Here is a 14,938-nt window from a genome sequence, read left to right on the forward strand (position 1 = left end):
GGGGGGGCTGCTGGCTGGCTGCTCTGTGTCTGATTAGCGCATAAACAAGTTAATGCAATTGCCAATCGGAAGGAGGCACCAGAGCAACTGAATCAGACGCCGCCGCCAATATTCAGCTACATGTTGCTATGTTTTTTCCTTCCTCCTCCTTCTCTTCCTCCTCCTATTTCATGGACTCCATGTGTCTAAAAAAAGAGGAAAGAAAAACACTTTTGTCCAAGATAAATGGGCCAAGCTGCTGAAACTGTTTGGGAGTCAGTCTTATGGCGTTGTCAACGCTGTGCTGCGGCTTTCAAAAAGCTTTTGATGTTGGGCGGCAACCACGTGTATATGTGTGTGTATGTTTGGACCATGTTGTACTTTCCCAGTTGTCGCGTCTCACGTTCCTAGAATATGTAGACTCGGTCTCCGTATCTTTGTCCGTTTTCTGTTTGCCCAACACTTTGACGAGCTGTATCCAAATAGGGTTGGAGGGGTTGACTATGCTGTGGAGGGGGGTAAGAGAGTAAGGTTAAGTTATATGTTAATGTTGTTTATGAAACCAAAAGTCAAACACTTGGGTTTTTGTTGGCTTTACCTTGAATTCGAACCAGCCGCAACACGACACATTATGATGAGTTAAACAGGAAGAAGAGAGGCCGAAAGATTTTCATAGATATGGATGGTTAAACAAGCCACTCATTCTCACCCCACTGCTCAATGAGACACTCTTACCTGCTTAGAATGGGAGAGCTATAGTCACAAGAATTTTGCCATAGAGTCCTTACTTATTAAAGATGCGTGTGAATATTCATTTAATCCTAACGAAACTTAACTTCAAAAACATATTGTTTAAGTAGGGGAAAGAATTTACATTTGTTTGTAGCTTCGCTGTGTCCAGTGTCCAATTGGAGACTTAATTTGCTGATATTAATGGGTTAGCTAGTTAAGAATTGTCAGTCGTGGGACCACTGGCGACGACTTTTGCATACATTTGTATATATGCAAATGAGAGGGAGCAACAATTATGTTGATCAGCACTAATTGACCACCACCCTAACCCTTACCCCACCCCACACACCATGTGACTCATAAAAGACTGACCCAATTCTCTTTTACTCTCTCTCTCTCGTTACAGGTTGCCCGGCCACAACTAGTTCCCATTGTCTACGCTGTAATAAGGCGGGCTGCATCAAATGCCCAATGTACCTGGTTACAGACAATCGCCAATGTGTGGATGAATGTCCGGCAGGTTATCTGGAGCAGTGGTCGGCCCATACTGAATTCATGGGTCGTGTGTGTGTGCCCACTGGCTACTCTGGTCCACTGATGGCCGCCCTGGCTGGTTTATTAGGTGGATTTTTGGTCTGTCTATCCCTCTTGGCCGTGGCTGTGATGCTGGTCAGGCGTAAGCGTCGGCGAAAGTCAGTCAAACAGAAGCTTATCAATGAGAATACAATGGATCGTGCAGATTTCATGCGGCAACTAAATGAGATGCGTCCGAATGCGGAATACTTTCTGGCCATGTTGAATGATACACGACGACAGATACGTAAATTATATCTATCCGGCGAAGTGGCTGCTGCCAATTCATATCGACCCATAGTTAGGGATCTTGCCAAATTGCTAATTTTACTCAATAGACCGATCGAACTGATTCCCACGCCACCGCACGACTGGTCGAGATTGCATGCCTGGTCAGAGCAGGCTCTGGAACGCTATAAGCCACAGGTGGGCCAGCTGATTGACTTTTTCCAAGCCTCGAATCAGGAAGTGCTCTATGCGGCCTCAGTCAAGAAGCAGACACAGAAGAATATCTTCAGGCCGCCGCCGGCTCAACAGCAGCAGCAGGGTGGCGGTGAATTGCTGGCTGGAGATCGCAGCAGTAGTGCTTCCAATCAACAGAAATTGCATTTGTTTGGCTCACTCATCAGCTTGCATGAGTTCGAAGAGCCGCGAGCCTCGGATCCATTTGGCAGCAGTTTCAATACACTAAAGAGCGGCAATCTTATATCAGATCTCAATGCCAGTTCACTGTGGCTAGAGGATGAGTTCTATAAGCTGGGCTTTCGACCGCAGGATGAGATAACAACAGAACTTTGAGTATTATTTATTCCATGGATCACACACAAATATTCCTGGCTAACCAGGCTAAATTTATTGAGTTTAGTGTTGGTACTTCAGCCGGAAACAATAGAGAACAAAAGATGGATCATTCCGCTAACTGAGACGCCCATTTAGATTGCTAAATGTCAACGTTTAGTTTAGTATTAAGCCAGCAGCACAAAAACAACTAGTCAAGTAAAATCGAGCTTGTAAATGAATTTAGTTTTTAGGGATTTTACAAAAATCGCAACAATCATCATGTAACGGAGAACAACAATATTCAACACACATGATATATCTATATCTATAACTATACAATAAAGATCTGTAAAAGTATATATGCAATACTTATAGATATAGCTAACATAGACAGAGATTATTATGCTTAGTAAATATGAATACAAAGAAATGAGAAATAAATTTAATAAAATCATGTGCCTTAAGTTAATGAAATGCAAATAATTTGTTTTAGTTTTTGCCAACAATTTAAGCAATCGTTAAGGTTCCTCATACTTCCAGAGTATGAAGGGCTCCTCCTTGATTCTAACACTGTCCGCCTGTCATGTCTCCTTTTTCTTCGTCTCCATTTGTATGAGCCGTTCTGCAGCAGTTTTTCGCTCATTTACCCGTTTCGACAATTCACAGGCATCGTAGCCAATGAGAAGCTTTAGATCACAATCAAATTTGTAGGCAAACCGCTTGCCTGACACCTTGGAAATCATATCACCATCGTAATAGTAGCGCAGGGCTCTCGATAGTTTCTCATAGTTCATGGCCGGTTTGTTTTTCTTTTCACCCCACAGGCGGGCCACACGATCGGGATCGGTGAGTTTGAATTCGCCTTCCGTACCCACCCATTCAATAATATCCGCATGCTCGCAGTCGGTAAGTATTTCGAGTAGGAATTGCCACAGTTGAACCTGCCCATTGTTCCCAGAGCCAATGTTGGTATAGTTGTTCGGGCTGTGAGGAGCTGGTGAACTGTCTGCAGCTTTAAAAAGAAAAGTTTTTATTAAAAATTATAAGAAATATGTCATAGAATAAGCTACTTACAGTCGGAACTTTTGACACTTTGATAGGATTTTCTCATTATACGCTGTTCTAGTGTCACATTGTTATTGGCCGTTAATCCTGTTGATTGTGTGGCATTAGTTTTTATTTGCTTTTGCGGCTTTCGCAATTCCTCGGCTTGTTTGTGAACGACTGATACGAAATTGCATTCCTTAAGCAGCTGCAGATGCGTCCAGAATACGTTGCCAGGATCGTTTAGTTTTTTACTAAAGTCTTCATGGGTCATGGCACACAGTTCTTTGCCATTGATCTGCCAATCGCTCATTTTAAGATCAGTTAGATCGAATTGCTTTACTGCCCACTCTAACCAATGGGTAACATGGGCTTGCGTCCATTCAATTGCTGACTCTGGGATTTTAAGGCGAGTCTGCTCACGTTTGAATTTACTGTCCAATACCCAGTTGAGGACTGGATTAACAATCTTTCCGTTCCCCGTTGCCTCATCATCCGATTCCTCTTTTATTTTGCGTTTCGCGGGATTTTTTACGGGGGCAGTATCATCGGGTGTGCTCTCTACGCTGTTCGTGTTGGGAGTGTAGGAAGGTGAGGCCTCCTCGGCGGCCAGGGCAGCCAAAGCAGCTTCTGTGGGCTTGAGGACATCGGCAATGTTGATTCTTTGTCGTATAGTCTGGATTTGTACATTGATTTGCACCAATCCCTCGCCCTTGACACATTGATCCACAAGATTTTTATGCGCTTCCAGCTGAAACAAAACCAACAAGTTAAGTCAGTAATCTGCAAAAGAATTACCAACTCACCTCTTGGGCGTCCTGCAACCAGAAGGTATAATAGTTAAGTTCCACACCAATCTTTCGTTCTACAATTTGTCTGTATTATTATGAAAAGGAATTTAGTAATTTTGTAACCGGAAGTGCTTGTCCACTTACTTTAGTGAGCTCAGGGGTTCCCTTATATCCATGTGTACAATGATGATATCATCGGGTTCCATTTCCACATCATTGCTATCCTCATAAATGTGCGTCTCCTCGAATATGTCGCTAGCAATGACTTCCTCTGGAATTGTTTATAACCAATTGTTAACCAACATTCGGGACTCCAACTTCTTCGATAATGGCACTTACCCAAATCAGCCCCCGCACTGAGTCGTCGAATCAGCTCATCCGACAGGTCGTTGTTGCTATCCATTTCTTATTGGACTTGCGGCGGATTAATAAATAAATTAACAACTTTAATGCTTGTTGTTTAGGACCCAATTCCGATTTTACCGAATATCGATGTTTCGATATGTATCGATAGATTTGCGTGGCATTTTTCATTGGCTCTGGTCACACTACAAATTGTTCACTTTATTCAACATCTGGCAACACTAATGTCAACGGAAATAGCAGCTCAGTGCCGCTTGGCAGTTATTGGCGCAAAATTTTAAAAAATTATTTTATTTTGAGTTAAAATCTAAGAAACTTGAGATTTTCAATTTAGAATATTAAAAGTTAAAATTAAAATATTACCAACATTCAAATGAGAGATTTAGGTCGGAATATAATTTATTTTAGAAGATCATTATTAAAGTATTATAGTTTAAAGCTAATCACTTAATGGAAAACCATTTTCAAAAACATTTAGATAGCATTAAGCCAATAAACTTATCATTTATATTTTCAAATTTAGCAGCATAATTGATTGATCTTTGTTATATACTATTTTGTCTGTATATATATATGCTATTTAATTCTCACTCCAACTTTCATTTGTTAGTATAAAACAGAAATGTATAAACAAATAAACAAGCAATTTGATTTCGTATGTAGTGTACGAAAAAAAAGAGAGAAAAAAAAAATGTTGAAACAATGAATGAAATGTTTTTGTTACGTGTCAATATTATGTTTTCTTTTTGTTGTTGTCTTTGCTGGCATTTTTGTTTATATATTCAGTGGCCGAAAGGAGAAATCAGCGGCAAACCATAAAAACATTGCTTTCAAAATATATATATAAGCATTGCTCGTGCCTATTGTTCTTACTGATTTAAAAATAAATTAATTTCAATACGAAATGCAAGACATGACGAAATAAATTGTACAAGTGTCAAATTGAGTCAACTTGACTGGCAAAATCTGTGTATATACATGGATATATGTATGTAGGTACATACAAATATCTGTGCGAAAATAAGAATAGTTTATAATTTTAGAAATAAAAGTGAAAAAATATAAAAATAAGAAGAGAAAAAAAAAACAAAAAATAACGTGGGATATACAAAAACATTGTCTAAGAATTAATCACATGCATATGGCTTCAAGTGCGCCCCACGTTTGGGGCGCCTGCCTCTTAATTGCGCTTAAAATATGCTGCCAAAGATTTTGCCCCGTACGAGGAATATATAAATAAATAAAATATATAGATAGATATATCTATAAACCATCACACTACATATGTATGCACATATAAAATGTTCAATATAATGGCAAAGAGACGATTGCCAAAGAATTGCTAAAACGTATTATAGACAAAAGGAGAAGGGCAACGGATGGATTGTTTGACGTGGCTGTTAGCACCTCTGCAAAAAAAAGGAATCTACGGCCGTACGCTCGTTTGAGTACATATTATTGTTCCATATAAAATGGAAAATGTTTCACATTTTGATGCTCAGTTTCCATATAATTTGAAATACAAATTTATGGCTATTATTCTATCCGCTCATATGTGTAGTCATCCGATGCCATAAGATATGCCAAATATATAAAATATGCCAAAATACAGGGAAAGAATAGAAATACTTAGTACTCTTTCTCGCCGATGTAACAAATTCAAAATATATCTTCACTTTTTTAATTATAAATCTTAACAAAATTATGCTCTACTTTAAGTATACTTACAAATACATATTTGACTAGAAGAAGAAGAAAACGCCTTACAGTTGTGAGATTAGAGTAGGGTTCATTCACTATACATACATATCAATTGACCATCAAAACTGGCACGAACCGAAACCAAAAAGCATAAAACAGCCAACGAAAGAAACACACAAAATTGTTATTAAAATATTGCCACGCTTTTTGAATTTTATGTCATTTTTTGTTCTCTTTTGCCTTTTTATTTAATTGTGTTTTTGTTATTCATTGCCTAAAATTTGTCTAAAATCTTATTCCGATCGTGAAAGGAAACAAAAAATATGAAAGAAAGTGGAAAACTTTCGATACACTTTATCGTATTTATTTTGAGCTATTCATTAACTGGATTTTCAACAGATATAGCAAATAAATTATTGCAAACACTTGACTTTGACCCTTTCAAGAGGAAAATGTTCTTAAAAATGTTCTTTAGAATGCTGATAACTGAATATAATAAATTTGATTATCTAGGCTACATACCTTGCTCATTTTAGATCGCTTTTATCCCACACACACACACCCCACACCCACACAGGTATGTACGTGTATATATAACACGAGTCGAACATAAACTCAAGACTACTATGATTATTATAGCGACACCCACCCCACTTCCACCTCGATTGGCGCCCAATTTCTACTCAGAATACTCGACGACACACACGCACTCAATATCACGGACAACGACGACCCGACTCACGGTCAAGTTGAAAAACATTGTGAGCGGATGTGAAATGTGGGGGAGGAGAAGATTTGTGGCATTATTTTTTGTTCACTATGTTTATGCCGAAGGCCGCCAAAAACGAATTCAGAAGAGACGACTACGACTACGATCCAAAATTCAAGAAGGGCAACAGCCATACATCTCAAACATATGTATATGTATGTATCTACTCTATAATGAGACCTAGAGTGTGACTAGTGTCACATTAACCCAATAAAAAAATCCACGAGTAGACGTAAATAGTTTTGGAAATTGCTCTCGTTGCAGTTGGATGGTAGTCAAATTGGAGACATCAACTCTACGCCCACGCATCTGAAATACTCTCACGAGAGGTTTGGATTTATTTTTGAACTTGCCCGAATGCTAGCCCGAATGCTTTTAGCTAGTGGATCGTTTGGTTTTGGTTGGTCGTCTGCTTGTATTTTCTTCATCTTCATGATGTGTCTTTTGATGTTTTGCGAAAAAAAATGTTCAAAAAATTTTCGCTCAGTTTCGAGGAAAATCGCGACGCGCCAACTTGTGAAGGAAAATGCGTTGCGTGCCCAATCATCACTTAGTAGTATAGAATCAAAGGAATTAGACAATTTTCTCTTCTTTGGCTGCATTTGTGACCGATATCCATCCCATACATATGCATGTGCGTGTGTGTGTCCGTGTGTGTGTATGCTAGCCAAAAACTTATTTGTATTAGTGGCCAATTAACCAAAAGGTGTCAAACAAAGTCATGCCCCAAATCAGTGCCAAGAAACAATGAAAATGAAATGATGTGGATGACTACATGAAAAGTTAATATATTTTCTCACCAAATACTTGCTTACTTAATTGTTCTACATTAATTTTGTGTGTGTGTTTTTTTGGTGGATCTTCGAAATATTTAGTAAAAATACAAAATAAAAAAAAAAAAAAGACAACAACAAAATTGTCTCTATATATTGGCATTGCCTGGCTAAAAATATAATTTAACAACAAATTTTATTTATGGCCTATATGCATATGTATATCTACAACTTATATACACATATATCTATCTAGTCAAAAAAAAAAAAAACATTTTTTAAATATTCAAAAAATACGGAAAACGCAAAAAAAAATCATAATAACTAAAGTGAAAAACAAATTAAATTGTGATTTTTCTTTAACAAAAGATCGCAGCCAGCCAATTAAATATCCCATAAAGAAAATTAAAGAAACAACAAAATTCAAATATATATAAACAAGTTTATATCTCCTGTATAGTATATAATATATATAGCTGATAAACATGTCCACATCCACGCGAAGTTCAGTCACGAGAAAATCGTCACTATCCAAAAGTGGCAGTTCGGACAAATCAACAAAATCCTCGACAGCTTCATCCTCATCCTCATCATCAGCATCGTCAAAGGCATCGCCCAAAACGAAGGCAAATAATCCTGGAAACGGAAATGGCAGCAAACAGAAAATGCAATATACCAGAACCAGGGAACGAATGGTCGATGGTAAATGAAATGAAATTATTTAACTTGAATTGATTTTAATGTGTGTTAAGCGGATGTGTGTCAAAAGGAATCTGAAAGCATAAAAACATAAACAAGAAGCAAATCAATATGACAACTAAGTATCTCTTGAGGTTTTTGGATAACATTCTATATCCTGTTCCAAATCCCTTAGTATTATTAGATCATGGCATTAGGACAACATATTTGTCAAGAGAGAGAGATAGAGTTTTAATGTCTCACAAGGAATGTCAATGTCTTGTTTAATTGAGACAACAAAAGTATTTTTGAAATAAGATTTTAACGATTAAAACTGATATAGCCTTTTGTCAATGCCAATTCATAGAGTTCCATGTGTTATACATAATATGTTTTTATAGTTTCCTACCATATATTCCCTAATGAGTGGGGAAATGTCGAAAAATTGAAATTGAAAATTTCAAATATACATGTTTATATTATTGAATATTTAAAGATCAGAAATATTGTCATAATTTCTGACAATTTGAAACATTATTGCAATTATTTTGTGGTTATTCTTGTTGTTCTGTGTATGCCAATCATATATTTTGACTTTTATATTCACTTATTCAACATTTTTGTTTTTTTGTAATTAGCTTTCAAAATGTACAAATACAATTCTCCTAGGTACATATACATATATCATATACCCACCCATCGAGAGAGTCAGTGTGTGTGTGTGAGTGTGCGTGTGTTTGTGGGCCTTCCTGCAACTTGCGTCTATGTGCATTATTTTGGTTATTTCTGGCAGCAAAGCCAAACCAAATATTGGCGATAAGTTGCAGCAGCTCGTTAACCTACTTACATAGTAGATTATAAAACTATGAAACCGCCTGGGTTCTTTTCTTTTTGTGTGTGTGTGTTTCTCTTATATGCAGATGTTCCACTGCCGCCCACACATAAGCTGACCATGTCTGAGGTCTACGATGATCCCAAAACTGGCAAGCCAAACTTCGATGCGCTACGTCAGCACTTTCTGCTCGAGGGTCGGATCGAGGAGAATGTGGCCCTACGTATTATCGATGAGGGGGCCGCACTGCTGCGGGAAGAGAAGAATATGATCGATGTGGAGGCTCCCATCACTGTGTGCGGTGATATACATGGACAGTTCTTTGATCTGGTCAAACTATTCGAAGTCGGCGGACCGCCAGCCACAACCCGTTATCTCTTTCTTGGTGACTATGTGGACAGGGGTTATTTCAGCATAGAGGTATTCTTACTAGCCTCATCAGTCTATAAATATCAACTTCAATATGCGTTCGATCTACTTGTCAGTGCGTCTTGTATTTGTGGTCCCTGAAGATTACCTATCCTGAGACTTTGTTACTCCTCCGCGGCAATCACGAGTGTCGCCATTTGACGGAATACTTTACTTTTAAACAGGAGTGTAAGTGGTTGCAATGCCTTTCCATTTGTGTGTGTTTTATTAGTTCTCTCTCTCTCTGGTTTTTACAGGCGTCATCAAATATTCAGAGCAAATTTATGATGCCTGCATGGAGGCTTTCGATTGCCTGCCATTGGCCGCCTTGCTTAATCAGCAATTTTTGTGCATACATGGTGGACTGTCGCCAGAGATTTTCACACTTGACGACATTAAGACGGTAATAAATTAGTGCTGAAATGTTTACAACAATCACATAATATTAACGAGCCAACTGTGTGTGTGTGTGTGTGTGTGTGCAGTTAAATCGTTTCAGGGAACCGCCTGCCTATGGACCCATGTGCGATCTCTTGTGGTCCGATCCATTGGAGGACTTTGGCAATGAGAAAACAAATGAGTTTTTCTCCCACAATTCGGTCAGAGGATGTTCGTATTTCTTCAGCTATTCGGCCTGCTGTGAATTCTTGCAGAAAAACAATTTACTATCAATTGTTAGGGCACACGAGGCTCAAGATGCCGGGTGAGTTTACCTTAAAAAAGCAAGAGTGTCATTTTGAAATTACATAATTGAATCCTTGTATATTTTACTTAATGCAGTTATCGCATGTATCGTAAGAATCAGGTAACTGGCTTTCCCTCATTGATCACCATATTTTCGGCGCCAAATTATTTGGATGTTTACAACAACAAGGTATGATATGAGCCCCCATCCCCCTCTCTAACTTTTTCGCTATAGTTTATTTGTTTATTTACCAATTTGTTGCTATTTTTAAATAATGAAATCTCTTGACGGCATTGCGAGCTGGTGCGAGTATTATTATTCGCCCTGTGTTCGTACAATTTTCTTCTTCTTCTCATTTCAAAAACAAAACAAAAACAACATGTAATATTTCTCTCCTGTGATGCATTTGTCAACCTTCCCCGAAAACATTTGATAAAAGGCAGCTGTACTGAAATATGAGAACAACGTGATGAACATCCGACAATTCAATTGTTCGCCCCATCCATATTGGCTACCCAATTTCATGGATGTCTTTACATGGTCCCTACCATTTGTTGGTGAAAAGGTAATTCTAACTAACTAATGAAAACAGCAAACTAATGATAACAACTAAAGAATTATTAGGACTAAGCCTTTAAGAAGCTTTAACCATTAGATAAGATAATGAGTAGATGATAATTTCACTTAAAAATATTTATATTCCAGCTAGCACTAAATCTATTTTACAATCTAATTTAGTCAGTTTTCATTGTTAGAACGAAATTATCCATTACATTTACTTGTTATTATCATAACTTTTCTTTTTAGGTCACTGAGATGTTAGTTAATGTGCTTAATATTTGTTCTGATGATGAACTGGTGGCCGGACCCGATGATGAGCTGGAGGAAGGTAAGTTTTCCTTGATTTCCAATAGTCAAGATCAGTCACTAAAAAAAAAAAAAACGAAATGCCATTATTGTCATCGATGTTGTGTATTGCTGTTCAAACACACTTTACAATTTACAAACTAATTATGTATATATAAACTATTGAAATCTATCTGTTAATAACTATTTTCAAAACAAAAATACTGAAACTCACTTACCATTCGAATACTATTTCCCCGACAAATGAAAACAACAACACTCAAAATATATAAACTACAATGTACAAAAGAACTGCGTAAGAAAATTATTCTTGTGCCGGCGAACGTGAACAATAACAATAATAACAGTAATACGCCCAGTAAGCCAGGTAAGATCCATGTTAAGCTACAAGATCTGCTAAAAAAGCTTATAGTGAGCTTTGAGAATATTGCACACTGGGTCACAGTTTTTCTTTTTTGTCCTAAAGAATGCATCGAGAATTTTTCATATGGCCAACATAACGTATACGTAATAAAAAAGAGTAATAGAAGAAATGAAGTAAAGATTTATGGTTTAAGATAAATTTTTGTCAAAGAAAAGTTGTTTTTATAAAAAATGCAAACAAAAGTGTGTTTATTTATAATAATATCTATTAACAATTGACTTTATTAGAAAATTTGATAAATTTCACCTTTGAAAGTATTTCTTATTCATAATTTTTTCAATATATAAAGGGATATAAGAGATCCCTTATCAGATAATAAACATTTAGCATCCCATTTTGACCCACTGTGCAATGATCAATTGATTCTCGTGAGCTTTTAAGGCAATCACTCACTACACAATTGTTGTTGTTGTTGTTTCGTGAAAGATGCTGCTATTGCTGCCGCTACTGCTGTACTTATTGCTCTCTACTAATTGGAACTTAACTAATATAAATCTGTATATTAAATTCACAGCTTCCATGTCGGCACTACGTAAGGAAATTATACGAAACAAAATACGTGCCATTGGTAAAATGTCGCGTGTCTTTTCTATACTGAGGTAATTACTTTTGTTAAAATATATTTCAATTTGCATGCATTAGAGCAAAGAAACAAAACAAAATGAAAAGAGATAAAGCAAACTTAGTTTAAAGTATTTTTGAATTGTAACGAGAAGTTATTCATGCGGACAACATGACGGATACGTAATAATAAGACGCTGTACAGGAGAAGCTAAGTTCTGTTTTAGTGACTGATAAGTAATTGTTTATACTCATACAGCCAACATGACGTATACGTATTAAACAAACTTTTTATAGCAAAAGTTAAGTTTAGATTTCTGAATAAAGCTATCTTTTAGACAGACAACTTTCCTTGGGATATCAAACCATAAGCTTTTTGAAATTCATTCGAATATTATACATTTTCCAGAGAAGAATCGGAGAGCATTATTAAACTGAAGGGTTTAACGCCAACGGGAGCCTTACCAGTGGGTGCCTTATCAGGCGGACGGGATTCGCTCAAAGAGGGTAAGGACTAACAAACACTCTTTATGTATTTGTAATGAGTTTATTTTGCATTCTCAAAAGCTCTGCAAGGCCTAACAGCAGCCTCTCACATTCACTCCTTTGCGGAGGCCAAGGGATTGGATGCAGTCAATGAACGAATGCCACCACGTCGTCCACTTACGATGAGTGCCAGTAGCAATAGCATTACAACAATCAGCAGCAGTTCGAGCAATAATAATACGTCTATCAAAAACAACAATAATAATAATAATAACAATACCGAAACAAGCAGCAAAGATGAGGCTACTACCAAAGTCATCAAGTCGAGCAGCAGCAGCAGCACCAGGACGACTGTCAAATCGGCAACAACCAGCAATGTGCGATCCGGTTATATGAGCAAAAAGTTCTCTTAGCTGTTTATTTTTGTTAAACAAAAATATATAGTGTTTTCTCTTAATTATATACACTAGACACATTTGATTTAGTTAAAATTTTATACACAATTTTCGGTTGTAGAGAACAAAAGCAATTGAGCGAAATTTTCTATTTGTTGTTACACGTTACGCGTATTGTACTTACATACTATACTTATACTATAATTGTAAATGCAGGGAGTATCCTCTTTTAGCAAAAATATATATCTACGTGACATAAGCAAATTTTTCAATAAATAAAAAAAAAAAAAACAATGGCAGTAAATAGAAAACCAAAACCAAATATTGTTCTAAGATTGTTTGCAACAAATTTTCCACTTGCAATTAAATGAACCAAATGATGAAGGGAGAGGGTGGAGAGGGGCAGAGAGTTAAGACAGGGGAGAAAGATCCAATGTCAAATAAAATCTTGTGTGGTGAAACTTCAATCAAGCGTTACAGATCAAATACACATAGTTCGAGTTTAAGGTCGGCCATTGCCGTTGTTTCTATACCCTTGCAAATTTAGATGATTCTATTAAAAACACATTTTATGTAAAGTCATTTGACTTAAGTTTGCATCAAAATGATAATTAATTGGGTTGTTCTAACTTAAGATGTGATTTAATGGGTGATCTTAGTATTAAGAATTCGTGGCTCGTTATCACAGGACATTTTAAACTTCCTATATATGGTTTAATAGAGGAATTCTTGGGCGAAGTAGTGTATACTTAAGGGGCAAATATGTAAGCATTAAGAAAACATGGCTATTATCTTTCTTAGCAACAAAATAGAGGAACCTATCCTACTACCCTGCATCACATGTAAACATACGTCACTGAATGAAACCTTTTGGCAGGTGTATAAAACAAAGCCAAACACACTGCTGTAATTATTAAAAAGTCAACAATATAAAGTAATCATTACTTAATGTCATTTTAATGGAATTCAAGACATTTCTCTTCTCTGGCTTATCTTTGGGATAAACTTTTTATAAGGCCATTAAAAAATGAATGCAATGAAAACAACGAGAAAGATAAATAATACATTAATGGGGTGCCAACAGATCACACCAAGAACATAAAGTGGGCAGCAAACGATTAATTACTGTTACTGACTAGTTACTGACTAACTATCACTGAAACCATAAATTATGCCTTTGAGATGTTTGAAGCTGATTTTCATCCTTTTATATTCATGAATCCTTAGCAAAACATTTCAGTGAAATGAAAATAAGATGTCAGCATAAATAATTACATGAATGGGTGGAATAGATGTATACTAACTACTATTTAAAATACAGCAGTCATTGACTTAGTTTTGTATACCCACTATTACTATTCGCAGTCTACAGAACTCAAGATCAACCTAACAATAGATCACACAATTGGATCACTTATTTTTGGATGAAAAGCAGTCATGTAATGAATATCTATCTATGTGTCTTGCTTGAAATTTATGTGACACTTGACATTGACTAAGAACTAGATGCGTGTTTAACATTTTTGAACTTTATTTGATCTTCAGACAACGCCAGATGATAAACTCTTTTTTGTCTTTTTTTTTTTTTTTTTTTCGGCTCCAATGTTTGCATATTTCGGCTGACACGCATACGCCCAGTGGACCCAGCGAGCCCAGTGGGCGTTTATCAATTTGAAACTTCTACTAAATAAACTACGGTATAGCCTAATAATAAATTCATCTGCACCACGCAACAAGATAATGCAAAATCAGAGAACAAATGACGATTAGAGACGATCAGACGAGCAACAGCCACCCAACGGCAGACAGTTCACGTGAATTCTTCTACTCTAAATCAGCGTATCGACACATGTGTTCGACAACCGTGCACGATTACGAGAAGATACATACATTCGTATCTTAAAGATACTCTCGTACAAGAGTAAATAATCATAAGTGAGCAGTTAAAGACTGGCTACGTATTGTAGGCAAGGCCCTTAGATTGCACGTTTTAGTGCCTCATATTTTGTTTTTCCGCTGTATTTTTATGGATTTATCTTGAATGAGTTGCAATTAAACGTTTTGCAAGTACAAAAATAAACTGCGCTTATGCCGAAC

General features: G+C 36.7%; 3 protein-coding genes and 1 long non-coding RNA gene across 8 annotated transcripts in view; 3 read left to right on the forward strand and 1 right to left on the reverse strand.

Annotated features, from left to right (window-relative positions):
• The window catches only part of T48 (FU domain-containing protein T48), a 36,234-nt gene extending 33,948 nt beyond the window's left edge, over positions 1–2,286 (forward strand). For both annotated transcript variants that reach the window (XM_068300300.1, XM_068300299.1), the window contains exon 3: positions 1,118–2,286. In XM_068300300.1, coding sequence (XP_068156401.1) covers positions 1,118–2,082 — 965 coding nt within the window. In that variant the 3' untranslated portion in view covers positions 2,083–2,286. The remainder of the gene's footprint in view (positions 1–1,117) is intronic.
• On the reverse strand, positions 2,287–4,401 carry Ets97D (DNA-binding protein Ets97D). Of its 2 annotated transcripts, none has more exons than XM_068300298.1 (5): positions 4,239–4,401; positions 4,044–4,170; positions 3,915–3,984; positions 3,139–3,859; positions 2,287–3,070 (listed from the first exon to the last, which is right to left on the reverse strand). In XM_068300298.1, the coding sequence occupies exons 1-5, from the start codon at positions 4,300–4,302 to the stop codon at positions 2,646–2,648; spliced, it is 1,407 nt and encodes a 468-aa protein (XP_068156399.1). In that variant the 5' UTR covers positions 4,303–4,401; the 3' UTR covers positions 2,287–2,645. The 2 variants fall into 2 exon arrangements, with proteins under 2 accessions (XP_068156399.1, XP_068156398.1); XM_068300297.1 differs by having other exon boundaries at positions 2,287–3,076; positions 4,239–4,400.
• Positions 4,402–6,277: 1,876 nt separating this feature from the next.
• On the forward strand, positions 6,278–7,048 carry LOC137585701 (uncharacterized). The gene is made up of 3 exons (XR_011033624.1): positions 6,278–6,540; positions 6,603–6,887; positions 6,997–7,048. It is a non-coding gene; the product is annotated as an uncharacterized lncRNA (long non-coding RNA).
• A 161-nt stretch (positions 7,049–7,209) lies between these two features.
• On the forward strand, positions 7,210–13,143 carry CanA1 (Calcineurin A1). 3 transcript variants are annotated; one of them, XM_068299717.1, is made up of 12 exons: positions 7,210–8,207; positions 9,104–9,435; positions 9,501–9,612; positions 9,681–9,826; positions 9,909–10,126; positions 10,204–10,297; positions 10,548–10,673; positions 10,916–10,997; positions 11,265–11,342; positions 11,914–11,998; positions 12,370–12,467; positions 12,528–13,142. In XM_068299717.1, exons 1-12 carry the CDS (start codon positions 7,991–7,993, stop codon positions 12,857–12,859), a joined length of 1,920 nt encoding a protein of 639 aa, XP_068155818.1. In that variant the 5' UTR covers positions 7,210–7,990; the 3' UTR covers positions 12,860–13,142. The 3 variants fall into 3 exon arrangements, with proteins under 3 accessions (XP_068155818.1, XP_068155819.1, XP_068155820.1); XM_068299718.1 differs by lacking the exon at positions 11,265–11,342 and having other exon boundaries at positions 12,528–13,143; XM_068299719.1 differs by lacking the exons at positions 10,916–10,997; positions 11,265–11,342; positions 11,914–11,998; positions 12,370–12,467; positions 12,528–13,142 and having other exon boundaries at positions 10,552–10,607.
• Positions 13,144–14,938: the final 1,795 nt, after the last annotated feature.

This window comes from Drosophila tropicalis, unplaced genomic scaffold (assembly GCF_018151085.1).
Source record: "Drosophila tropicalis isolate 14030-0801.00 unplaced genomic scaffold, ASM1815108v1 contig_878, whole genome shotgun sequence".
Taxonomy (NCBI): domain Eukaryota; kingdom Metazoa; phylum Arthropoda; class Insecta; order Diptera; family Drosophilidae; genus Drosophila; species Drosophila tropicalis.

Bases quoted from the DNA above. Each gene is read 5' to 3' on its own strand.
- Ets97D (XM_068300297.1), bottom strand. From the start codon at position 4,302: ATGGATAGCAACAACGACCTGTCGGATGAGCTGATTCGACGACTCAGT. The intron at 3,985-4,043 runs GTAAGTGGACAA...ATAATAATACAG, and splicing joins GAACCCCTGAGCTCACTAAA to ACAAATTGTAGAACGAAAGA. The intron at 3,077-3,138 runs GTAAGTAGCTTA...TTCTTTTTAAAG, and splicing joins AAGTGTCAAAAGTTCCGACT to CTGCAGACAGTTCACCAGCT.
- CanA1 (XM_068299717.1), top strand. From the start codon at position 7,991: ATGTCCACATCCACGCGAAGTTCAGTCACGAGAAAATCGTCACTATCC. The intron at 9,613-9,680 runs GTAAGTGGTTGC...TGGTTTTTACAG, and splicing joins CTTTACTTTTAAACAGGAGT to GCGTCATCAAATATTCAGAG. The intron at 10,998-11,264 runs GTAAGTTTTCCT...AATGTACAAAAG, and splicing joins CGATGATGAGCTGGAGGAAG to AACTGCGTAAGAAAATTATT.